At 44.8% G+C, this 26,753-nt stretch overlaps 1 protein-coding gene across 1 annotated transcript in view; it reads right to left on the reverse strand.

The window, feature by feature from the left end:
- Window positions 1–3,228: 3,228 nt before the first annotated feature.
- LOC140408952 (uncharacterized) overlaps window positions 3,229–26,753 on the reverse strand; it is a 241,605-nt gene continuing 218,080 nt past the window's right edge. Inside the window, exons 33-40 of the mRNA XM_072496904.1 lie at window positions 20,248–20,398; window positions 20,064–20,170; window positions 17,677–17,854; window positions 14,514–14,689; window positions 8,994–9,086; window positions 5,958–6,097; window positions 3,766–3,922; window positions 3,229–3,510 (exon numbers count right to left, since the gene is read on the reverse strand). Coding sequence (XP_072353005.1) covers window positions 3,500–3,510; window positions 3,766–3,922; window positions 5,958–6,097; window positions 8,994–9,086; window positions 14,514–14,689; window positions 17,677–17,854; window positions 20,064–20,170; window positions 20,248–20,398 — 1,013 coding nt within the window. The 3' untranslated portion in view covers window positions 3,229–3,499. The remainder of the gene's footprint in view (window positions 3,511–3,765; window positions 3,923–5,957; window positions 6,098–8,993; window positions 9,087–14,513; window positions 14,690–17,676; window positions 17,855–20,063; window positions 20,171–20,247; window positions 20,399–26,753) is intronic.

Here is a 26,753-nt window from a genome sequence, read left to right on the forward strand (position 1 = left end):
TAATTTCAAGTCAGATGTTAAAGATTTCAATACTGTGTTAGTAATAAAGTTTATTTTAAAATATCATAACCCTATATCTTTGTACAATCACTCCTGGAGCGAAGTATACTTTTCTCACAATCTTACAAAACCAAAAATAAAATATTGGGGTTTTGGTCCAGTATCATAGCCACTGTTGGGACCTGGTCAGGGATCGTGATAATCCTACCCACACACCATGAGCTTTTATTTTCCGCAACAACCTTTCGCATACCAGCCTCGTCGCACCCAACTTGGTGACGCAACAAGGCTGTTGAATCTCGCGAGAGACCTCTCGGGAGATTCACGACACTTATGTATGGCAAGATACACCCGAACCTGGCTAGATGTCGCAATCTGTATCTCACCCCCAATGAGGGCGGGTTTCAGATATACATATTTTAAAGAGCCAATAATGCGTCAGATACTCCCCATGCTCGGGAAATAAAGGTCTCCCCATCGAGGCTTGGGCCAGGCACCCTTAGTACTGGTCCACACAAGCATGGACCAGCTGTAACGGCACCTGGGGGTTTCTCAGGCTATTGGAGACACCTGGGTGCTCAGGGAAAGGGCAGGGTGACCCGCTGGATCTCCCTCTGGCACCCGGGCACCTTGGCACTGACAGCCTGGCACCTTGGCAGTAACAACCTGAAACCTTGGTAGTGCCAACCTGCACTGCCAAGGTGCCCGGTTGGCAGTGCCAGGATGTCTGGATGGCACTGCCAATAGTCTCAGCCAGAGGTGCGTCATGCCCATGAAAGGGAGGTTGAAGGATAGCATGAAGGGTTGGGGGCAGGGGTTTGAAGGGCCTCTTAATAGTTGGGGGGCTGCTAATCTTTCCCTCCTTATTAATATTTTAGTCATCTTTGCTGTTACTTGTATTCTGTCCAATATTCTGAGTTTCCACTTGTCCCATTTAAGGAATAAGGGATGCATGCATCAACATCATTAGCAAATGGTGTGACCAGCAAAAGAATTGCCCATGCACACATGCCATCGATGCCATTTTGTAGATGAATAGGCAGCCACAGTACCAAGAAAGCGATTGCTATGCATCTAGATATTATATATATGCCCTATCACAAGTAAGAGATGGTCAGAGCGGAATGGGAATGCTTTTGCCTGCAACGTTTTGATCAGGCAAGGCCGTTCCAAATCCTATCATTTTAAAGTGTAGAAATCAGACGAGTGATGAGGTTCCTGCAAAAGATAGACTAGGGTCTAATTAACATATTTACCTCATTGTGGTAAGTGTAAGTGGACACTGGGAGGTTGATTTCAATGGCTGGGGAAATCTAGAAGATGGTTTCTCAGGATAAGTGGTCAATCATTTATTTGATTTGATTTGATTTATTATTGTCACATGTGTTAGTATACAGTGAAAATTATTGTTTCTTACATGCTGCACAAACAATGCATACCGTACATAGGGAAGGAAGGAGAGATTGCAGAATATAATGTTATAGTTATAGCAAGGTGTAGAGAAAGGATCAACTTTATAGAGAGTTTAAAAGAGTTAGAATGAAGTTTTAGAAGCATAGAACGAGAGTAAAAGATAGAATTAGCGGGTATGCTGGGCACAGCTTGCAAGAAGTCGTCACGTTGGAAAATCAACGGATTAGGAGAAATGTATTCACTCAAAGGGTTGTGAATCTTTATAATTCTCTGCCCCATCAGGTTATGATTCCTCCATCTTTGGATACATTTATGGCTGGGATATTCAGGTTTTTGGTGTCTCAGGGGAAGCAAAGGATATAGGGAACAGGAGCAAAAGTGCAGTTGAACCCCAAGAGCAACCATGATCATAATGAAGAGCAGAGCATACCCAATGGGCCGCAAGATCTATTACTGATCTCATCTCTTTTGTTCTTGCATTCATTTTGCATAGCCTTTGGGTGACGAGTAATATGAGTACTCATCAGACTCCTCAAGGAAACCTTTAGTCTCCACTAGCTCGAATCTTCAACCTTCCCACTCTTCCTCCTATGCCCAGCACTCCTGATTGCTGTCCAGAGTGGATGTCCCTTTCCTAGTGCCAAGGACTGTTCCCAAGGATCGCTGATTGTGGTCTCCTGCTGCTAAACTTTCGTTCCACCAATTAGACACATTGTCTATTGGCTATCAGGCTGGAGATGGCTGTACAACCTGTTAATGAAATCTTCCCATTAGGGTAGCAAGGTTTCCACAAACTGGACTTGCTTATTTCAGCTTCTATAGCACCCTTCCCATCTCCCTATTCATAGTGAGACCATTTAATCCATGGAGACAAGACATCAAGGGCAGGATTCTCCAGTCGCCGACACCAAAATCGCTTTCATCCATCGGCCGAAGAATTAAAGTTTGCGCCAAAATCGGGGGCAGCGCCGCTATTGCAATGCTCCGCCCCCTCCAAAGTGGAATCAGTCCAGCACGGCCAGTCGGGGGCGGGCCGATCCGCGGGCAGGTGGGACTTTGGCAGGGGCTGGGAGCACTGTTGGGGGATGGTCCAGGGGTCAAGAGTTGGCCATAGGGGGGACGCTATTTGGCAGGCCGGGGCCACGTGTGGCCAGCGCCATGTTGCGCGGCCACGGATCCGGCCGTATTGGCAGCTAGAGCTAGGTTCTCTACGGTGCCTGCATGCTAGCCCCCAGCCAAACGGATGATCGGTGGTCGTTTTGCGACAAATGTTCGGTCGTAAAAGGCCACCGTCCCCATGCCGACGTGAGGACACAGCCTGAGAATCAGAGAATCCAGCCCCAAATATTTATTAGACTCTTCCCTGTCACTAAAAGATGATTTTGATAGAAGACTGAAGAAATTGGGCAATCATTAGCCTTAAAAGTTGACTGAGTGCAACATATAGAATATACAAACTATTTAGGACAATGTTTCAAGTTAAAGCAAAGTATCAGAATAAAGGTCCACAGTTATACTGGTGAAAGGACCATTTTTGCCTGAGGATAGGAATAAATTCTGAGAGTAATTAACACTTGGATGGTCATCCATGTAGATCAGTAGAAGAGAAACCCTAAGATATACCAAAGGTACAGGTATATGAGTGAATAGGTAACACCACTGTGTTTCCTAGGAAAATGAGCTAAGACTGTACAAATTACCATCCCCATTAATGTTCATCCTTTGGTAGTGTGACCCTTAAAAAAATAGTGCTTCAGCTGCAGCATGTGTCAAGAAGTGTATAAAGTCTGGTGCGAAGAATAATTATAGCACTACTTTGTCCCAAAGCAGCTATGGAGTATATTTAATAGAATGCATAATTTCAAACATCGAGTACAAAGACATAACTTCACAAATTAGCAATCACTTTAATTTATCCTTAATATTCTGGAACAGTGATGGAATTAAGAAATAAGTAAGCATTTGATTTCCACAGTGATCAGAAATGACAAGTATAGTGATCCAGACTGTTGGTGTAATTCAGATCTTCAACTTTCAGACACAAAATCAGGAATAAAATCAGAAAATGCTGAAAATACTCAAAAGGTCAGGCAGCATCTGTGGAGAGAGAAACAAAGTAAGCGTCAGACAGCCTGAATCATGAAGCAGTGATATGCCACAAGCCATTCCTTGCAGAACTTGGTTTTCAATTATAATTCCAGTTAGCTTCCTATTTCGATTTGCAGCAAGATGCTTAGTCTCATCATACATATTTACAATTTTTTTAGAGTGCTTCTCAACAAAGCAAAAAATAAGGCACAAAAATAATAATGAAAAGATGAAAGCATGCAGATTGTAAAAAGTGAGTCTTACCATTTGAAATCTTATTTTGTACCCAAGTTTGAAACTTTGCTACACGAGTATAAATTCCAGGTCTCCCTTTCAAAGCGCAGCCTTTGCCCCAGCTGGTAATTCCAATCAAATACCAATTACCATTCTGCTCACAAGCTAAAGGACCTCCTGAATCTCCCTGCATAAAATATATATTAGATTATTATTATTCATACCTCCCAGTTTACTATTGATCAGTTATGTCCTGTGTGTCGACTAGATTATCCAAAACGTAAAGTGAAATTTTCCTTAGTTTGCATTCTACTTGTGTAACAATAGCACTGATCTACTGCTCCCAACAAAGAGCACAACTCAAAGTGAGAGCAGTTCAGGAAAACTACATGCCCCTACTGTCCAGTAATTTAAATTGATGGAAAGCTGCCATTGTTCCTCACTTAGAGTCTGATCAAATAATCAGTCATGTTATCAATAATGGAGTTGAGTTATATCTTGGTGAGCGACAAATTAAGGTGTTCTTTCCGAGATTCCACAAATAGCTCCAAAACAAAGCACGCAGACCTTTTTAAAAGTATGACCAGTTGTGTTTTGCATGACTGTCAAAGTAATTTTGGTTGCTTACATGTCACCTTGTTCATGTCTGATAGTCTCCACCCATGTTAACCTCAACAGAACCAACAGTTCTGATTAGATCAGCATATGGGGTAAGAAGGGAGCTGGGCCAGTTAGACTGGAACAAAGGTCTCGTATGAAAAACTAGAGCTACCATCAAAAATGAAATGGTCCAGGTGCAGTCAAGGTATATTCCCTCAAAAGGGAAAGGTAGAGCGAACAAATAGCTCCCTGGATTAAAAAGGAGGTAGGAATTAAAATAAAGAAGGAAACGTATGCTTATGACAGGTGTCAGGTAGAAAATACAGTTGAGAATCAAAAAGAAGACAGAAGGTTCAGAGGAGAGGTGAAAAAGCACATTAGAGATGCAAAGAGGGATAATGAGTAAAGACTGGCATAAAGGGGAATATCGAAGTCTTCTACCGGCATATAAATAGCAGGAGGGTGGTAAAAGGAGGAGTCAGACTGATTAGGGAATTTCTCCAAGAAGATAATTTACATTTGGAGGCAGGGAGCATGGCTGTGGTATTAAATGTGGTATTAAACACTTTGTGTCAGTCTTTACCGAGGAGGTAGATGCTACCAGGCCATGGAGCAGAAACACGGTTCCCAGAAGGGTTCAAAATTGATACGGAGGAAGTGTTGAATGTTTCAGTCATTCAGTATTGGATTTTCTTTGTTATTACCAGTTAGCATTTAGGTTCTTTGTGCCAATCTTTAGACATTATTCTTTCTTTCTCTGGAGTTCCAAAGCACAATCCCAGCTTGGACTCCCCACGAGGAGCTTACTTCCATTATTTGGTGGGGGCAGGGCGTGTCTAGTGAAGTTTTTAGGTGCAAGATTGGATTGGATTTGTTTATTGTCACGTGTACCGAGGTACAGTGAAAAGTATTTTTCTGCGAGCAGCTCAACAGATCATTAAGTACATGAGAAGAAAAGGGAATAAAAGAAAATACATAATAGGGCAACACAACATATACAATATAACTACATAAGCACTGGCATCGGATGAAGCATACAGGGTGTAGTGTTAATGAGGTCAGTCCATAAGAAGGTCATTTAGGAGTCTGGTAACAGTGGGGAAGAAGCTGTTTTTGAGTCTGTTCGTGCGTGTTCACAGACTTCTCTATCTCCTGCCCGATGGAAGAAGTTGGAAGAGTGAGTAAGCCGGGTGGGAGGGGTCTTTGCTTATACTGCCTCTTTCCCCAGGCAGCGGGAAGTGTAGATGGAGTCAATGGATGGGAGGCAGGTTCGTGTGATGGACTGGGCTGTGTTCACGACTCTCTGAAGTTTCTTGCGGTCCTGGGCCGAGCAGTTGCCATACCAGGCTGTGATGCAGCCCGATAGGATGCTTTCTATGGAGTTCAGCGCCTCAACTTGCGATAGGCACCTTCCCCTCTTACACTAATAGTTTGCAAAGGACCAGCAGAGACTCAGCATGCACAAAGTCATCAGAAATTATAGCACCAAACCAGGGCTTGACATATCCATGTCCTGGTCCAATTCCTAACCCTTCTGGTTCTAGTGGAATATCAATGAAATGGCTAACGATTTCGCTGCCATAATGAGTACCGTATATCATGGGAACAGGCATTTACTTTACCTTACATGTGTCTATTTTGCCTTCTTCATAACCAGCACACATCATATGTTCTGTTAAATTATATTCTGAATAATATGATTGACATGTCTTGTGGCTCAGTACAGGGACAGGTGCTTTTAAAAGAATATGAGATATTTGACCTGAAATGTTCAAAACAGATTATTGAAGTGCATAATAGAGAAGTATATTCATGCCTGCTTATGGCAAATCAAAAATTGATTTATTTTGTGTTGATGCATTCCTTTACATGTTTACAATCTTTTCACCGATTTTGGGGGTGATTTTGAGCCCACACTAGTCGTCGGTGAGAATCCCGGCATGGACTCAAAATCCGGAGAGAATCAAAAGACATGATTCTTTCCGACGTAATTGGGATTTGCGATTTTCGCCGAACCCCACACCCCCACACCTCACTAATGGAGTCACGCCACGGGAGCCGAGAACCTCATTTTAATACATTAGCATGGCATTAGCAAGCACTCACTCCAGACCTTCCCCCTTCACTGAAGTTTTGGGCAGTCCCTCAGGGTTGAGGGTGATTTGCTTCCACTCCGGGGAGGTGGGTTCTGCAGTGGCTGAGTAATCCAATCCTGGATCCACAAACTCTGCCACAGGTTTGGGAGGTGGTGTTTTGTGAGGTGGGGGTATGCTCTGGATACTGCGCTCTCTTTCCGCTGTTTACGTTTGGTCTCCGCATGCTCCACCCTGTGATGTTCGAGGTGATTGTCATTTTTACAGATGCTTCTTTCCAGGTTTGTCAGTGCTAAGGCAAGTGATTACCATGTGCCGATGGGTTGTTGCATTTACTTAGGGAGGCTTTCAGAGTGACATTGTAGCACTTCCTCTACTCTCTTAGTGATCGTTTGCCATTGCAGAGCTTGGAGTAGAGTACCTGTTTCAGGAGTCTTGTGTCAGGCAATGTAAAAGAATCAGAACATTCAAGACTTCTTCCATAATAACCAAAAAACTCGAGGATTAGCACAATAATTTTCATGCTCTTCCTTATTTACAACTCCACATACATCTCTTACCATTTTATGTTCCTCCCTGTCTAATACTATTTGATATACACATGACTAAATTGGCCTGTTAGAAATGGTATGTGAATGTATTATTAATGTGCAAATCAACCAGCGACAAATAGTGCAGAAGAGATACAGGAACAGGAGTAGGCCATCTGGCCCATCGAGCCTGCTCTAACATTCAATTAGGTCACAGCTGATTATCTACCTCAATACTATTTTTCCACACTGTCACCATATCCCTGATGTCATTAGTCTCCAGAAGTCTAACGATTTCTGTCTTGACTGTCTGTGATTGAGCTTCCACAGCCCGTGGGGGTAGAGATTTCCAAAAATTCACCACACTCTGAATGAAAAAATTCTTCCTCATTTCAGTCTTCAATGGCCATTATCCTGAGATAATGTCCCTTGGTTTTAGACACACCAGCCAGGGGAAACATCTTGGGATGGATTCATGATGCCTGTAGCAGGTTTCCCGATCCAACAGAAAATAGAGCGTCGGCTAAAAATCGGGATCAGCGACCGTTCTGATGCTCCGGTCCCCAGCCACGATGGCCCTGCGCCAGCGGTAGTTGCAAACACTCGAGCTATGATTGACAGCTCTTCACCACATCAAAAGCTGCTAAGTGCTTTCTGTTGTGAGAACAAAGAAGTGAAAAAACTTAACTGCTTTTGATGTGGTGAGGAACTGTCAATCATAGCAAACATGTTTGTAAACATTGTGGTTAGCATCAAAGCTGGGTATTGGAGATGCATTCATGCATGAATGGAAGAATAGATCAACACTCCACCAAGCACCTGTCTCTGGAGTAATAAAACTATCAATCACTGGCTAATGCAGTGTATTGCTGTGTATAAGTTCAAGGAAGATTTGTATTTCAAAGGCAGTTAAGGGATTTGAATCCCTTTGAAGTGTACTGGGCCTTTGGAGAAGTCTCTGACACTTATAACTGGTTAACTATGATCCAATTTTTAATTCCTTACTTTAACTTGCCCCCCCACCGTCTATACACACACACACACACACACACAGAATAGACAAACACGGAGGGGAGGAAAGGGGTAAAAACAATAAAGAAAAAGAAAAAAAATATTTGTTTCAGATGGTTGTTTTTAGCATCTAATTCCTTTGCAAACTTTGCTTTCAGTTTGAGGATTTACTGCAGATTCATTCAGGTCTCTATAGCTTCAGAAATATAGCACTCACAAACTTTCTGGAGAGAGAGAGCAAGTCCAGGTCTTTGTTTGCAGCCTGTAATGGTTTTCCTGCAGATTCATTCATTCAAGTTCTCTGCAGCAATTGCATCAGAAATTAGAGCACCCAGAACATTTCTGGAGCGAACACAGAGGAGGGAGAGTGGTTCTTTGTCCCTGTGCTTCCAGAGTCAAACGGAGCTCCTGTGACTCTGAAAATTATTCCACTGGGATAGGATCCCATCAACATATGTTACAGGGCCGATTCAGCAGCCAATCAGCCAAACCGAGTGCTATCCCATCTCTCTCTCTCTCCCCCTGGTGCTGAAAAGTCTGTAACTCCTGTTCAAACTCGCAGAAATTAGCAGAGTATTCTCTCTTATAACTTCGGAAATTCTCACTCCTCGTTGCTGCTTTCTGGACATCAGCTGAAAGGGGCTGGTTTAGCACACTGGGCTAAATAGTTGGCTTTTAAAGCAGACCAAGGCAGGCCAACAGCGCGGGTTCAATTCCCGTACCAGCCTCCCCTAACAGGCACTGGAATGTGGCGACTAGGGGCTTTTCACAGTAACTTCATATGAAGCCTACTTGTGATAATAATCGATTTTCATTTCATTTTCAATTGTACAGCTCAGATTTTAATTCCTAGGAAAGTCATTCACTTGGGAAGTTGCTTAATCTCTGTACCACAATATATTCAGCACTTGGAAGCTGTGTTTCTGACACCAGAACAGATGGTCACTACTTTTTCATTTGTGTAAAATAATGTTTCACGTAATTTTGCACAGTTGCATCAAATGATATCATCATTGTAACTCACCTAACTCCGTTTCCCCCCAACCTGTTGTCCAACATATGTTTCCGACTGGGGTATTCTCCTCTGAAGCAGGAAGGCATATCGGTGTTTGGTAACCTGTGTAAATATTATGCAGTTATAAAATCTAATGAATAAAATACATATTTAAATTTTTAAAACATTTAAATTGTCAAATTAAGGCACTACACTGTGAGTTACAATGTGTGGAATTCAAAGGAGCTCGCGGGACTGGGTATGATAGAATGGGAAGCATGGATAATCAGGTTGGAGTACCCATGCCAGATTCCCAGTGTCGGGAAAACATTCCCTAAATAAATTGGGGATGGGAAGTACCCCAAACAGGAATTCCCCCATTGGAGGTAAGGTGCCAATTAGGTTAATTAATGAGGTGCTTGAAATCAAATATCCCTGAGCCCACAGGAATTTAGTGATGGCTAAGGGACTAAATGCGACTCGCAGAGCACTCCATGGTCTCTGTGCTTCCCGAAGGTCACTTAGAAACCCAGTACCCGGCATATGAAGGGGGGGGTGCCACTGAAAGGCTCATCCCTGCTCTTGCCTCTGACCCTACACTGACATGGGTCCTCCCCATGACCCCCATCCCACCTTCACTCATCTGTCTCCAGGGATTCAGTGGTGATCCTCTGGTGGGCCTCAGAGCAACCATCGTTGCCAGCAATTGAGAGTAGTCAGCCCCAGATTGAAACTTAAGAGGAGCGATTTAACACAAAGGTTGTTACGTGTCATTTGTGGCAGGTTTTTCAAGGAGTTTCCCTTCAGCTCTTCCGGCGAGTTTCCCACTGCTATCTACTGTTACTTAGTCATTTTTGTGGGACCTGGGGAGTTTAGCCAACATTTAGAATTATTTTCATCACTGGGAGCTGAACTCAGCGATCTGGCCGCCATTCTGAAAAGGTGCCCCGATCTCTAAGTGAGCTTGTGGGTCTCCCATGGGCAATGTCACCTCCCCACACATGGAAGTGCATATGTTTTAATGCAAGAAGTATTACGGGTAAGGCAGATGAACTTAGAGCTTGGATTAGTACTTGGAACTATGATGTTGTTGCCATTACAGAGACCTGGTTGAGGGAAGGGCAGGATTGGCAGCTAAACGTTCCAGGATTTAGATGTTTCAGGCGGGATAGAGGGGGATGTAAAAGGGGTGGCGGAGTTGCGCTACTGGTTAGGGAGAATATCACAGCTGTACTACGGGAGGACACCTCAGCGGGCAGTGAGTCTATATGGGTAGAGATCAGGAATAAGAAGGGTGCAGTCACAATGTTGGGGGTTTACTACAGGCCTCCCAACAGCCAGCGGGAGATAGAGGAGCAGATAGGTAGACAGATTTTGGAAAAGAGTAAAAACAAAAGGGTTGTGGTGATGGGAGACTTCAACTTCCCCAATATTGACTGGGACTCACTTAGTGCCAGGGGCTTAGACGGGGCAGAATTTGTAAGGAGCATCCAGGAGGGCTTCTTAAAACAATATGTAGACAGTCCAACTAGGGAAGGGGCGGTACTGGACCTAGTATTGGGGAATGAGCCCGGCCAGGTGGTAGACGTTTCAGTAGGGGAGCATTTCGGGAACAGTGACCACAATTCAGTAAGTTTTAAAGTGCTGGTGGACAAGGATAAGAGTGGTCCTAGGATGAATGTGCTAAATTGGGGGAAGGCTAATTATAACAATATTAGGCGGGAACTGAAGAACATAGATTGGGGGCGGATGTTTGAGGGCAAATCAACATCTGACATGTGGGAGGCTTTCAAGTGTCAGTTGAAAGGAATTCAGGACCGGCATGTTCCTGTCAGGGAGAAGGATAAATACGGCAATTTTCGGGAATCTTGGATAACGAGAGATATTGTAGGCCTCGTCAAAAAGAAAAAGGAGGCATTTGTCAGGGCTAAAAGGCTGGGAACAGACGAAGCCTGTGTGGAATATAAGGAAAGTAGGAAGGAACTTAAGCAAGGAGTCAGGAGGGCTAGAAGGGGTTACGAAAAGTCATTGGCAAATAGGGTTAAGGAAAATTCCAAGGCTTTTTACACGTACATAAAAAGCAAGAGGGTAGCCAGGGAAAGGGTTGGCCCACTGAAGGATAGGCAAGGGAATCTATTTGTGGAGCCAGAGGAAATGGGCGAGGTACTAAATGAATACTTTGCATCAGTATTCACCAAAGAGAAGGAATTGGTAGATGTTGAGTCTGGAGAAGGGTGTGTAGATAGCATGGGTCACATTGAGATCCAAAAAGATGAGGTGTTGGGCGTCTTAAAAAATATTAAGGTAGATAAGTCCCCAGGGCCTGATGGGATCTACCCCAGAATACTGAAGGAGGCTGGAGAGGAAATTGCTGAGGCCTTGACAGAAATCTTTGGATCCTCACTGTCTTCAGGTGATGTCCCGGAGGATTGGAGAATAGCCGATGTTGTTCCTCTGTTTAAGAAAGGTAGCAAGGATAATCCAGGGAACTACAGTCTGGTGAGCCTTACTTCAGTGGGAGGGAAATTACTGGAGAGAATTGGAAGCAAATGGACGTATTAGAGAGAGGCAGCATGCTTTTGTGAAGGGGAGGTCGTGTCTCACTAACTTGATAGAGTTTTTCGAGAAGGTCACAAAGATGATTGATGCAGGTAGGGCAGTGGATGTTGTCTATATGGACTTCAGTAAGGCCTTTGACAAGGTCCCTCATGGTAGACTAGTACAAAAGGTGAAGTCACACGGGATCAGGGGTGAGCTGGCAAGGTGGACACAGAACTGGCTAGGTCATAGAAGGCAGAGAATAACAATGGAAGGATGCTTTTCTAATTGGAAGGCTGTGACTAGTGGTGTTCCGCAGGGATCAGTGCTGGGACCTTTGCTGTTTGTAGTATATATAAATGATTTGGAGGAAAATGTAACTGGTCTGATTAGTAAGTTTGCAGACGACACAAAGGTTGGTGGAATTGCGGATAGCAATGAGGACTGTCAGAGGATACAGCAGGATTTAGATTGTTTGAAGACGTGGGTGGAGAGATGGCAGATGGAGTTTAATCCGGGCAAATGTGAGGTAATGCATTTTGGAAGGTCTAATGCAGGTAGGGAACATACAGTAAATGGTAGAACCCTCAAGGGTATTGAAAGTCAGAGAGATCTAGGAGTACAGGTCCACAGGTCACTGAAAGGGGCAACACAGGTGGAGAAGGTAGTCAAGAAGGCATACGGCATGCTTGCCTTCATTGGCCGGGGCATTGAGTATAAGAATTGGCAAGTCATGTTGCAGCTGTATAGAACCTTAGTTAGGCCACACTTGGAGTATAGTGTTCAATTCTGGTCACCACACTACCAGAAGGATGTGGAGGCTTTGGAGAGGCTGCAGAAGAGATTTAGCAGAATGTTGCCTGGTATGGAGGGCATTAGCTATGAGGAGCAGTTGAATAAACTCGGTTTGTTCTCACTGGAACGACGGAGGTTGAGGGGCGGCCTGATAGAGGTCTACAAAATTATGAGGGGCATAGACAGAGTGGATAGTCAGAGGCTTTTCCCCAGGGTCGAGGGGTCAATTACTAGGGGGTATAGGTTTAAGGTGAGAGAGGCAAGGTTTAGAGTAGATGTACGAGGCAAGTTTTTTACACAGAGGGTAGTGGGTGCCTGGAACTCGCTACCGGAGGTGGTGGTGGAAGTAGGGACGATAGTGACATTTAAGGGGCATCTTGACAAATACATGAATAGGATGGGAATAGAGGGATACGGACCCAGGAAGTGTAGAAGATTGTAGTTTAGTCGGGCAGCATGGTCGGCACGGGCTTGGAGGGCCGAAGGGCCTGTTCCTGTGCTGTACATTTCTTTGCTCTTTGTTCAGTTACCCCCTCCCAACCTCCCAGATGCCCCACCCCTTTTTACCTCCTTGCCTTCTCCCACCCACCATACACCCCCCCCATTCTACTTTAATAGGCAATGCCCCCTCGTCTCTGACCCTTGCACTGCCACCCTACCATACTGGCAGTGCTTCTGACAGCTTGGCAATATCACACGGGCATCTTGGCAGTGCCAGGTTGCCAGTGCCAAGGTGCCAGCTGGGCAGTGCCAATGTGCCCACATTTCAGGGGGAGGGCCAGGAGGCCACCCTGCCGTATCCCTAACCACCCCACGCTCTCTAATGGCTTGTGAGATCCCACCGTGTGCCGCTCTGCCTCGTCCACGTCTGTGTGGCGCTCGGTTGAACTCTCCCTAGGAAGGCTGGTTGGCCCCGGATAAGTACGCTTAAGTAAGTTTAAAACCTACTTGAGCACATACGGCCTGGTCCCTCTCATTGTAGGCGGGATTCGGGTTGTGCCGCCTCACAAGACTTGGGTAGATCCAGTGAGGCATTGTGGCTGCTAGAAAGCTACTACCGGGATCTACCAGACGCGCCGCGCTCCCTGTCGGGTGCAATGTGGTGAGTTGATCACAGCTAAGGGGCTGAATTCTCCATTTCAGCAGCTGAGTGTCGGCTCGAATGGAGAATTTGCGTGCATTTTACAATGCAAAAATCGCCACCAAACCCACACCTATTCCGGTACCGGTGAGGGGCTAACAGTAGAACAGGGTGAAACTCCCGGTTCCCGTGCCGAATACGGCCTGGAGAATGGCAGGGACCCTGGCTGCGCATGCGCACGGTGATGACCTGTAGCAGTCACGCCGTACAACATGGCATCGGCCGTGCGTGGATCCGACCCGCAACCCCACAGGCCACCCGCTGGCCACCCCCCCCACCAGTCCCCCACAGCCCTTGCAGAAGCCCCCCTGGCCAGCAGCAAGGATCCCAGCCGAGTGTGACGGCGCCGGACACAGTCCACAGCCACCACGCCGGATTCCAGACTGCTGAGATCACACTTGTCCCCTGCGATCCTGAACCCGTCCCATCGGGGGCGGAGCATCACAGGCGAGCCCGTCGATGACGCGCCAACGCCATTGCAACGGCGCGCAGCGCATGAAGCAATGATGCCATTTCAGAGGGGGCGGAGCATGGCTGACTGCCTTCAAACCAGCGCCGGGCCCGATTTAGGAGTCAGAGCCCATTCTGTGCCCGATCGCCGATTACAATTTCGCCGTGGGGCAACGGAGAATCCTGCCCAAGGTAATTAATATCAGGAGGGAAATGTATTGGAGAAACCTAGGTGAATAAAAGTTTACAAAACCCCAGGACCTGCTGGCCTAAATCCTAGGGTTCGAAAAGAGATCACTCCAGAAATAGTTCATGTACTGGCTGTAATTGTCCAGAAATCTGAGATATTGTTTCTGTGTTGAAGACATCTTATAAATGTGAATTGTAAATATTTACTGAAACTGAAAGTAGTTTGTGTTGCTCTACACATTGCCTTTCATAATGTTAATAAAGTTATTTTATGACTTCCATGATTTTAATATTTTTTGATAAAATCAGGTTGTAAACAAATATTTTTGGATCAGTTAGACTTGAATTTTGGGCAGTCTCCTTGTATCGAATGTCATGGGGTGAATATTAAGTGGGGTGAATATCAACTCTGCTTTGAAGTTAGATAGTACACTTACCATGAAAGGGGATAACTTGTTCAAGCTTTAGTAGAGCAATATCATAACCTTCAGTCACATCATTGTATTCCTCATGGATAATCACCTTTTCAATTTTGTAGAACAAGGTTGTGTTTGTAATATCTGATAACTTTGTTATACCAGCATATACCTTCCAGTTGCTGAGATCATCGTTCCTGTTAAATGCCCACATTATAACATAGCAACAAATTAAAATAATACACCACAATCAAATGTGTCATATCAATTCTTGTGTATTATAACAAAAGCAAAACGTACACTAGAAATTTGAAATAAAAGCAAATGATGGAAATACTCAGTACGTGGGGGGGAATTGGCAGAGAGAGGAAACAGAGTTAATGGGCTGAATCGCACAAGTAGGTTTCAGAACTCCAGCTTTGGGCTAAACACCGAATCGTCATCTCGCACTTACCAGAATGGGACCTACTCAGCACTTTTACCACAGGCAGCCTCCTAACTGGCCTCCTGTAGGCCCATCATCCAATTAAGGAAGGGAAACAGATTCCTGATGCTGCTGACCCAATCACAGGGATGGCAGCCTTACCTGCGCCCCCGGGACAGGTGCTCGCTGCTGAAGAATGCAACAGAACTCAGGAGGTGGGCCAAGCAAGAAGAAAAATAATTAGAAGTCACTATGCTGAGATCATTGTGGTCATGATTACCTTCCTTGCCAACAGCCGCTTGTTTGGTCTGTGAGCCCTTCCCTCCTAGGCTGCTATAGAGAGTCCACCTCAATTTGGTTGGCAGCCCCCCCACGTGGCAGAGGACCACCCTGCTGTCATCAAAATGTCGACAATAACATAAAATGATCCTTTTATTTGGGCTGGACCAGAAAATCTTGCCCATTATCTCTGTTTCACTCTCCTCAGGTGCTACCAGACCTGATGAGTACATCCTGCAATATAATTCAATAGAACAGTTACAATGATTTTTCTGATTTTTAGGTAATTGGCAAAAGGAGCAATGGAGACGTGAAGAGAAATGTTTTAATGAATTGAGTGGTTAGAATCTGGAATGCAATGCCCTAGTGTTATGGAAACATGGTTAATTGAGACATTCAAGATAGAATTGGATTATTATCTGAAAAAGAATGACATGCAGAACTACAGGCCGAAGGCGGTGGAATGGCAATAGGTGAATTTCTCAAAAAGAGCCCTCACACCCCACACTTCACTTGCGTCATTTATGCCAATTCATGCTACATCATGTCCTCATCCAGTCGCATGGCCCCTTATCCTTCCATGCCAATCTATACCCTTCCACACACCATGTTTTTATAGCCCCTATATCAACTTAATACCATTTCATAACCTTTCTCTCAATGCCATAGGCCTTTTTAGCACCTATGCTAATTTAATGCCAAGTCATGCCAACAGATGTCCTCTCACCCACCACTCTTTTCCTTTTTACTCTTCATGTCGACTCCCTCATTATGCACCATGGTCAGACTTTAGAAGTCATGCTCAGATAAAATAAAATTACACGTTTCTATTACAGTCATCACAATATATAAAAAGAAACTGCTAAAAGCCTATGCAATATATTTAAATTCCTTCAAGTGCATAACCCTCTTTAAAACCAAATATTTGTACTTATAGTCACACATCAAAGGCAGTTAATCTCGTTGTAGCCGTTTTGAGCTATCAATTTACCTGTGAATTTACAGGCACCCACGTGATAATGATAGGTTGTGGAAGCCACAAAGCAGAAATAATACTATAATGATAACCCTCAAGTTTATATGAACATCTATTGAAATTGCAAGCACAGATTACTTTTTTCAACTGTACGGTGGCTTTTGTTTTTTTTTAAATTTAAAGGATTTAAATGACTTGACAGCTCGACAGTTCCATAGAACTTATCCACCTTTTACCACATTCATGCCAATTCTTAACAATCTCAAAGAGGAACCCTGGGCGGGATTCTCCCTTCTGGGGACTAAGTCCACACGCCCGCCGGAAAACGGGCGGAAATCACTCCGGACTTTGGTGGCACCCTACAGGGGCTCAGCGCAGAGGAACATAGGCCCCTCCCCCCCCGGAATGAGCACACCCGCCGATCGGTAGCCACTGTACACAGTGGGGGTCATCCCCAAAGTCGGATCCCCCCCCACCCCCCCCATCAGGACGGCCCCCACAGCCAGAACGCCGAGGTGAACCACGCCGGCGGAACACGGCAGGCACTCGGCCTGTTGAGCGCGGAGAATCGCCGTGGGGGCCACTTTCAACGGCCCCCGACTGGCGCAGGGTCGATGGCGCGCGCGATTGGCGGGTGCCGGCGTGGGAGCCTATTTTGTGTAATTCTCTGCCCCCACGCCAAGCGCGAGCCGCCCCTTACCTCTCCCAAAGGGTACCTGTATTCTCCCAAACAGTACCTGACTCCTACCAAAGTAGTAACTGACGTCTCCAAATAACTCCAGCAGGTTTAGACTTCAATTAAATTTATAAAGCCCACAAGTCTTGTTTCAGAAGTTTGAACACCCAAAATTGTTTCTGTTTGAAGGCAGATGTATTTTTGTTTGTGCTGCAACCTCTGTGAACCACCAATGTGTGAAATACATCCCAAGCCCATTTCTCCCACCCCCAACAGAAATGGAGGGTGCCGGATTTGGAGGCAGGACTTCTGGAATCAGGTTCACGAGTGGAATTTTGGCTAAGGTACGGAGCCTTTCCAATTTGCAAACAATTGAGCCCAATTCTCTATTTGTATACTAGACGATCTCCCTGAAGCATTGTTGATAATGAATCAAGGTTATATGAAAGTAGTCTGCTATACCCAGTGTTACAAAACACAAGGCAGTGCAGATAGTGAAATCTTGAAGGAGACTGGAATGGGACACAGGTAGGTTTTGGCAGTACTAGGATAGAGAGAAAGTACAAAAAAGGACATGAGAAAAATAAATGTAAATGCACACAGAAGAAATTCATCCCATATAAATATAACAAGGAGGAGAATGGATGACATGAATTTGGCTACTTTCAGACTAATTCAATTAAGACTCAGCAACAAAACCAACATCAAATTAATATTATCAGAGAGACAGACAGCAAATATGTCTCTTGTGGGAAATAGAAATGTGCTGCGATTAAGACATATAACTGGACATTGTGAAGACTTTCATTTCTTGCGGCAAAGCTCATACCTTTGAAAGCAGTGAGCAGCAGTGATAATCCAATGACTGGCAATAATGGATCCACCGCAGGAATGGCTGAATTTATTCCATTTGGCAAAATAGATAGATACTTGCCAAGGCCATTCACCAGGAAATGAAAAATTTCCACCAAAAACCCTGAGATTCATGTGATTTGCTTGCCCACAAACTGAAAATAATCCAAACATTCTATTATTGACATGCTTTGATAACTAACATTACTCAGTAATATATCAATATTTCCCTATCTCTGTAAACTTCCTATCAATTTTTCATTTAAAATTTCTAAGTCCACATTTATAATAGAAAATGCCTATGTAAACAGGTCACGCTACAATTACTACCACTCATCAGTGATGACATTACAGCATCTCTCCCAGCTCCTCAGTGGGTGCTGCAGCGAAACACATAAGCTCCAATCAACTTGTCCATTTCCCAAACAGCTATGTGTTTTGCTATTGAACTAAAAATAATATTTTTTTTAAATCCATTTACGGGATGTGGGCATCGGTGGGCTGGGCTAGCATTTATTGCCCATCCCTAACTGCCCTCCATTTCAGAGAGCATTTGAGTGAACCACATTTCTATGGATCTGGAGTCACATGTAGGCTAGGTAAGGATGGCACATTTCCTTCCCTACAGTATATTAGTGAACCAGATGGGTTTTTACAACAATCAACATGGTCATCGTTAGACTTGTAATTCCAGATTTTTATTGAAGTTCAATTTTACATCTGCCATGATGAGATTTGAACCTGGGCTCACATATCGCGCACAGGGTTTCTGGAGAACTAGTCTAATGGCAAAAGCACTATGTCACACCTCCCCTTCAAGGTATTCTAGATCATTTGAACAAAATGTATTTTTTTTAAATGGAGTGTGAATTATGTCTGTACAAACTGATTCAATATTCTCCTACCTTCAAATCCACTTCACCTGGCCTTTACTCCTGTGTACAATAAGCCATTAGAGATCGACTAAGATAACAGAAAGGTTCTGAGGCGTTTAACTAATTATTGGGATGCAAATGTAGCTGGCAAGGTTGGTATTTATTGCGCATTATTTTTTGCACCCCAGATACAGATAGAGAGAAATAAACGGACAGAAATAAACAGATAGAGACATCAACTAGTCAATAAACTGAGAACATTGGCTGGGTAGGCAGGTCCAGATGTAAATCCCAACAAAGAGAGATATAGATAGAAATAGAAAGATTCTGAGATCAGGTAAGAGTCAACCACATTGGCACACTTATTCTTACACAGGCGGGTACCTGAAAATAGCATGGGAGTAAGGCCTGGGTCTGGAGATGGCTCAGTCTTCCTGCCAGCAGGAGCTGTGCCCAAAATTTGAAGCCTATACAAGTCTTTCCAGTTTCTGCCTACTTGCCCTTCTTCTCTGCCACAGCCCCAGAAGACTTATGTTCCAGGAATACATCTTAAACCCTGATGAAATTTGAGCCCCTTGACATGAGTGCCAGTGACAATCAATTTTTTAAAAATGGAACTAACAGTAGTAATAGCTCCAAATATTGGAGTATGATAGAACCCCTCCTCTTCATGGCATTCATCATCTAAGAGTTATCTTATCTGGGATTATTAACCAACAACAGGAAACTATTGCTGATAAGCAAAGTCAAAAGCAAAGCTATAATGTGTGAGAAACATAAGAAGGAACTACAGTGCCCTGAATGCTACTAACCACCCAACAGTAGATAGGAATCTTAATTACTACTGCTCTTAGCCCAACTGCACTAACTCATGTATCCTGCATTAAAGGTATTGAAGTAGTCATTGTAGATTCTTTAAGCTGAGAGGCAGGTGGTTTGGAGGGAATTTTACCCAGAGGGTGGTGACGGTCTGGAATGCACTGCCTGGAAGGGTGGTAGAGGCAGGTTGCTTCACATCATTTAAAAAGTACCTGGATGAGCACATGGCACGACATAACACATTCAAGGCTATGGGTCAAGTGCTGGTAAATGGGATTACGTAGACAGGTGAGGTGTTTTTCATGCATTGGGTTCGACTCGATGGGCCGAAGGTCCTCTTCTGCATTGTATTATTGTGTGATTCTGTGATTGTGAAAGCGGTAAAAAGGATAATCTCTGTTTTACACTGGTTTAGTGTCAAACTCAACTATTTGTTTGTTAACAAGGTACGTAGTATGTGAAAACTTTACCTGAAACAAAGGAGGCGCAAAAGACAGAATGTGTGTAAAAAATATTATTTAAAAATGTCCTCCTTTCAGTGAAAAATAATTCACATTCTCAATGCTTTAGAGGTTCCTTAACTGTAAGTGCACAGAATTTCAAGTATGATATGCATAGTGTGAGAGAAGTCAAAGGAGTGCACAAAATGCTGATCATATTAAATACTTACCTTCCTTTGAAGTACACAGTCTCCGAGAAAAGCCAGAGATTTCCCCAATAGATTTAGTGATTCTGGATGGTAAACCAGTTCTGGACATTTGCAAAGAGCAACTGCACCTAAATCAGGCAAAAATCATCAGCAACTTTCAATACTTACAATTTGACAATTAAAAAGTAAAATAAAGCGATCATACGGTTCCTGGTCGCATGTCTCTTTGTAGGTAAAAAATTGGCAACGGCTATGGTCTGTACAAAGTTTTTGACATTCTGTATAACTGTCAGCTTCTTTGACATCCAGGATCTCTCCTTCAAATGATCGGTTATTATGAACATTGGATGGGCAATCTGTGAACAAAAATTGAATTATAACAATGCCAGAAAAGTAAAATAGTGCAAGATCCCAAATACAGAGAAACAATGCATTAGGACTGCGACAGTCACAAAGATTGCAATAAACAAGATGTCTATAGTTGAAAAATAATCTCGGCAACTGAAAAGAGGCAGATCTCTATTGATTCTGTACTTTTTGTGAGCAGATCTATTTGAGACTTCCTGCAATCTGCAACTTTCATTATCTCTGATTGAACAAAATTCTTTCAATATTACCGAGACGTGCCGTGTCGCAGGCATGAGCATATCTCCTGGACAGTCTTACTGGGTGAAGCCTCCATCGTATCCTCATAAGGACATCATTTTAATTGTGGGCTGGGGCTCTGAATTTCAGAGCTGTCCCTAAATTATCCCTCCCGAGTCCATTGCACAGAGAGGTGTGTGTGTGTGTGTGGGGGGGGGGGGGGGGGGGGGGGGGTGAGCAGGGGGGGGGTGCTAGCTGGAACCAAGTCTGCCACCCCCAGAAACAATAGTGATGAGGAAGTGGGCCCTGCATGAGTTCCTCAACTTGGTCATGCTTTCAAACAAAGCCCAGTAAGGAGTTCTTACTCTGAAGCAGAACCTGGATGGACGTTTTTTTAAATTTGATTTATTATTGTCACATGTATTAGTATACAGTGAAAAGTATTGATTCTTGCATGCTATACAGACAACGCATACTGTACATAGGGAAGGAAGGAGAGACTGCAGAATATAATGTTACAGTTAAAGCAAGGTGTAGAGAAAGGATCAACTTAATACGAGGTAGGTCCATTCAAAAGTCTGATCGCAGTAGGGAAGAAACTGTTCTTGAGTCGGTTGGTATGTGACCTCAAACTTTGGTATCTTTTTCCTGACGGAAGGAGGTGGAAGAGGGTATGTTCGGGGTGCGTGGGGTCCTTAATTATGCTGGCTGCCTTTCTGAGGCAGCGGGAATTATAGATAGAGTCAATGGATGGGAGGCTGGTTTGCGTGATGGACTGGGCTACATTCACGACCTTTTGTAGTTTCCTGCGGTCTTGGGTAGAGCAGGCTCCATACCAAGCTGTGATACAACCAGAAAGAATGCTTTCTATGGTGCATCTGTAAAAGTTGGTGAGGGTTGTAGCTGACATGCCAAATTTCCTCAGTCTTCTGAGAAAGTAGAGTTGTTGGTGGGCTTTCTTAACTATAGTGTCAGCATGGGGGGGCCGAGGACAGGCTGTTGGTGATCTGTACACCTAAAAACTTGAAGCTCTCAACCCTTTCTACTTCGTTCCCATTGATGTAGACAAGGGCATGTTCTCCACTACGCTTCCTAAAGTCGATGATAATCTCCTTTGTTTTGTTGACACTGAGGGAGAGACTATTGTCGTCACACCAGTTCACCAGATTCTCTATCTCATTCCTGTACTCTGTCTCGTCATTGTTCGAAATCCGACCCACTACGGTGGTGTCATCAGCAAATTTGAAAATCGAGTTGGAGGGGAATTTGGCCACACAGTCATAGGTGTATAAGGAGTATAGTAGGGGGCTGAGGACACAGCCTTGTGGGGCACCGGTGTTGAGGATGATCGTGGAGGAGGTGTTGTTGCCTATCCTTACTGATTGAGATCTGTGGGTTAGAAAGTTCAGGATCCAGTCACAGAGGGAGGAGCCAAGGCCAAGGCCACAGAGTTTGGAGTTGAGTTTCGTAGGAATGATGGTGTTGAAGGCTGAGCTGTAGTCGATACATAGGAGTCTGACATAGGTGTCTTTGTTATCTAGGTGTTCCAGGGTAGAGTGCAGGGCCATGGAGATGGCGTCTGCTGTGGACCTGTTGCAGCGGTAGGCAAACTGTAGTGGATCAAGGCAATCTGGGAGGCTGGAGTTGATTCGTGCCATGACTAACCTTTCAATGCATGGTGGCTGTCAGAGCCACTGGACGATAGTCATTAAGGCACGCTGCTTGACTTTTCTTTGGTACAGGGATTATGGTCGTCTTCTTGAAGCAGATAGGGACCTCGGATTGTTGTAGAGAGAGGTTGAAGATGTCTGCGAATACCCCCGCCAGCTGATCCGCGCAAGACCTGAGTGCTCGTCCGGGTACCCCATCCCATGGGTTGACCTTCGAGAAGGCTGCTCTGACGTCTGCAGTGGTGATCTCAGATACAAGTTCATCCCTGGCTTCTGGGGTGGAGGGCTCGCTCTCGCTGACCTCTTGTTCAAAGCGGGCATAGAATGCGTTGAGCTCATCACGGAGGGGTGCGCTGGAGGTGACGATTTTACATACTTTCATCTTGTAGCCTGTTATGTCTTGCAGACCTTGCCATAGTCGGCGGGGATCCGTGTGGCTAGCCTGGGACTCGAGCTTGGTCCGGTACTGTCTTTTGGCATCTTTGATGGATTTCTTTAGATCAAATCTGGCTTTCTTATAGAGGTCAGGGTCACCTGACTTGAACGCCTCAGACCTAGACTTCAGCAAGCAGTGGACATCCCTGTTCATCCAGGGTTTCCGGTTGGGAAACGCGCGGATTTACTTCTTTGGCACACAGTCTTCTACACACTTACTAATGAAATCAGTTACTGTAGTGGCGTACTCGGTCAGGCTGGCGCAGAGTTTTTAAATACTGACCTGTCCACTGACTCTAAGCAGTCCTGTAGGAGATCATCCGATTCCTCAGACCAACAATGCACGACTTTCTTAGACGGATTCTCCTGCTTTCAGATTTTGCTTATAAGCCGGGAGCAGGAGCACAGCCTTGTGGTCAGATTTGCCAAAGTATGGGCGGGTGATAGAGCGGTAGACATGGTTGATATTTGTGTAGCAGTGATCCAGAATGTTTGGGCCTCTGGTGGAACAGGTGACGTGTTGGTGGTAACTTGGTAGTACCCTCTTGAGCTTTGCCTCCTTGAAGTCCCCAGCTACAATGAACAAGGCCTCGGGATGTTTCGTTTCAAGGCTATTTGTGATGGTGAATATTTCGTCCAGTGCGATTTTTACGTTTGCATGGGGTGGGGTGTAAACTGCCGTCAGGATAACAGAGCTGAACTCCCGCGGAAGGTAGAAGGGGCGGCATTTTAGCGTCAGGTATTCCAGGTCCGGGAAGCAGAAACTTGCCAGTGTTGCTACATCTAGGCACCAGGAGGTGTTGATTAGGAGGCAGACCCCACCTCCCCTTGCTTTGCCTGAGGCCGCCGTACGGTCCATTCGGTGGATTGAGAACCCACTGGTTGTAGGGCACAGTCCGGTGAAGCAGGAGTGAGTCATGTCTCCGTGAAACAGAGCACACAGCAGTCCCTTAGTTCTCTTTGAAAAGTGAGTCTGGCTTTAAGTTCGTCTAACTTGTTTTCTGGAGATTGGACATTAACTGGAGTAAGCTAGGCAGAGGGGCTTTGGGGCCGCATTGTTTCACTCTCACTGCAGGCCTGCACGTTTTCCACGCTTCCTGGAGTGACTGCTTCTTTTCGAGCCTGGGAGACGGTGAGAGTATGCAGTGTTAAGGGAATAGTTGTGTCCAATGAGGCTATTCACTCTGGTCGGTGTGTGGATGGAGGATTTGTTGCCTTGCTTGCGGTTCCTGCATCGGTAGGTGGGTCTGCGCGGTCGAGCGCTCCGGGTCACTGTCGGGCTGCGGTTTGTCTTCACAGGTCGGTGGATGTCCAGACCACGATCCGGCGTGGATGGGGTGAAGGCCGGTAAGTGGATGACATCTCTGGGGTCCGGCGCGGATGAGGCGATGGCCGGGTTCATGTGTTGGGGTCCGCAGGGTCCGAGATCGCAGTTGCTGGGAGGAAATGTCAGACAGATGAGGTAAGAGAAAACTGTAATAGTTGTCCAACTGCTTGCCGACATTGCAAGGGGTGATCCATCATGGGCTTTCCCTTGGAAAATAGATTTATTGCTTCTACCTGTCCTAGATTTAGATTTAGATTTATTGACACGTGTACCAAGATAGAGTGAAAGTATTGTTCTGCGTACAGTCCAGGCAGATGGTTCCATACATGAAAAACATAGGACATACGTTAAATACACAATGTAAATACATAGATATAAACATTGGGTGAAGCATACAGAGTGTAGTGCTACAAAAGTAGAGAAGGTGTGTAGAGAGAACAGTTCAGTCTATAAGAGGGTCGTTTAGGAGTCTGGCAGCAGCTGGGAAGAAGCTGTTTTTGAACTGTTGGTGCATGTTCTCAGACTTTTGTATCTTCTGCCCGATGGAAGAGGTAGGAAAAGAGAATAATCCGGGTGGGAGGGGTCTTTGATTATGCTGCCCACTTTCCCAAGGCAGCAGGAGGTGTAGGTGGAGTCAATGACTGGGGACAGGTTTGCGTGTGTTCATGACTCTCTGTAGTTTCTTACGATCTTGGACCAAGCAGTTGCCATATCAGGCTATGATATAGCCAGATAGGATGCTTTCTATGGTGCATCTGTAAAAATTGGTAAGAGTTAATGTGGACATGCCGAATTTCCTTAATTTCCTGAGAAAGTATAGGTGCTGATGCGCTTTGTTGGTCGCAGCGTCGACTTGGGTGGACCAGGACAGATTGTTGGTTATGTTTACAGCTAGAAATCTGAAGCTGTCAACCAGGGAAGATCAAAGGCTCAGATTCCTATGGTGAGTAATTCATCTGACCGTCAAAAGCCTGTCCACCATCTACATGGCACAAGTCAGGAGTGGAATGGACTCTTCACTTGCCTGGATGAGTGCAGCTCCAACAACACTCAAGAAGCTCGACACCATCCAGGACAAAGCAGCCGGTTTGATTGCTCCTCCTTCCACAAACATTCAATCCCTCCACCACCGACGAACAGTGGCAGCCGTATGGACCATCTATAAGATGCACTGTAGTAACTCACCAACGTTCCTTAGACAGCATCTTCCAAACCCACGACCACTACCATCTAGAAGGACAAGAGCAGCAGATACCTGGGAGCCTCACCATCTGGAGATTCCCTTCCAAGTCACTCACCACCTGACTTGGAAATAGATCGCCGTTCCTTCACTGTCACTGGGGCAACATCCTGGAACTCCCCCCTAACAGCACAGTGGGTGTACCTACATCTCAAGGACGGCAGCGGATCAAGAAGGCAACTCACCACCACCTTCTGATGGGCAAGTACGGATGGGCAATAAATGCTGGCCTAACCAGCAACGGCCACATCCCATAAAAAATTTTTTTTAAAGCAGGCCATTTGGCCCATCCAGTCTGCACTGACCCTCTGAAAGAGCAACCTATCTAGGCCCATGTCCTATCCCTGTAACCCCATAACCCCACTTAACCTGAATATCTTTCAACACCATGGGGCAATTTTGGCATGGCCAATCCATTTAACCTGCACATCTTTGGACTGTGGGAGGAAGGCCAGAACTGAATCCGAGTTCAAGGTGCTGTTAGACAGCACTGCTAACCACTGTGCCTTCAAAGAGATGTTCCCTCTGTAGCCTTCTAAACTAACTGCTTTTGAAGAGCTGTGAAAGCTGTCTTCTCACTCTCTACATATCTACAACTGCTCTGTCTTCCAGTTAAAATTAAGAACAACGGAAGGTGGCCTCCTGTTGCTAAGCAATGCTGCTACTACTACCATTACGTCTTCATGCCACAGCCCTCTCTAAGCACAATAGAAACACAGTTGCAACTTAACCAACCCCCACACAGGCAAAGAAATATTAAATTAAACACAACTAAATCTACACCTTATTTCTAACATTTACCAGTGAAAATATAGATCCCTTAAAACTACCTTTGTTTTCCTCACAGCTAGAACACAAGAAATCGAGGAAAAAGTACTCAGCACAAATTTGGGTGGCGACTTACGAACATATGAAATAGGAGCAGAAGTCGGACATTTGGCCCTTTGAGCCTGCTCCACTATTCAATAAGATCATAGCTGATCAGCTTATATTTCAAATTCAACATTCCTAGCTACCCGTGATAACCTCTGTTTCCCTTGCCTAGCCAAAGCCTTCTGAGGGTGAGAGTTCCAAAGTTGCACAACCCTCTGGGATAAAAATTCTCCTCATCTCTTTCCTAAAAGGGTGAGCCCTAATTTTAAAACAGTGCCCATTCTGGATTCACCACTAGAGGAAACATTCTTTTCATATCCACCTTGTCAATGACGTACAGGATTATATAATTCAATCAAATCACCGCTCACTCTTCAAAACTCCAATGAAAACAAAGCCTGGTTTATCTAACCTTTTCCTCATAAGAAAATCCGTTTATTCCAGGTATCAATCTCATAAATGTCTTCCCAATCACCTCCAATACGTTGCATCCTTCTTTAAATAGCGGAACCAAAACTGTACATAGTATTCGAGATGTGGTCGCACCAATGATCTCTACAACTGAAGCATAATATCCTTAC

This window comes from Scyliorhinus torazame, chromosome 3 (assembly GCF_047496885.1).
Source record: "Scyliorhinus torazame isolate Kashiwa2021f chromosome 3, sScyTor2.1, whole genome shotgun sequence".
Lineage (NCBI taxonomy): Eukaryota > Metazoa > Chordata > Chondrichthyes > Carcharhiniformes > Scyliorhinidae > Scyliorhinus > Scyliorhinus torazame.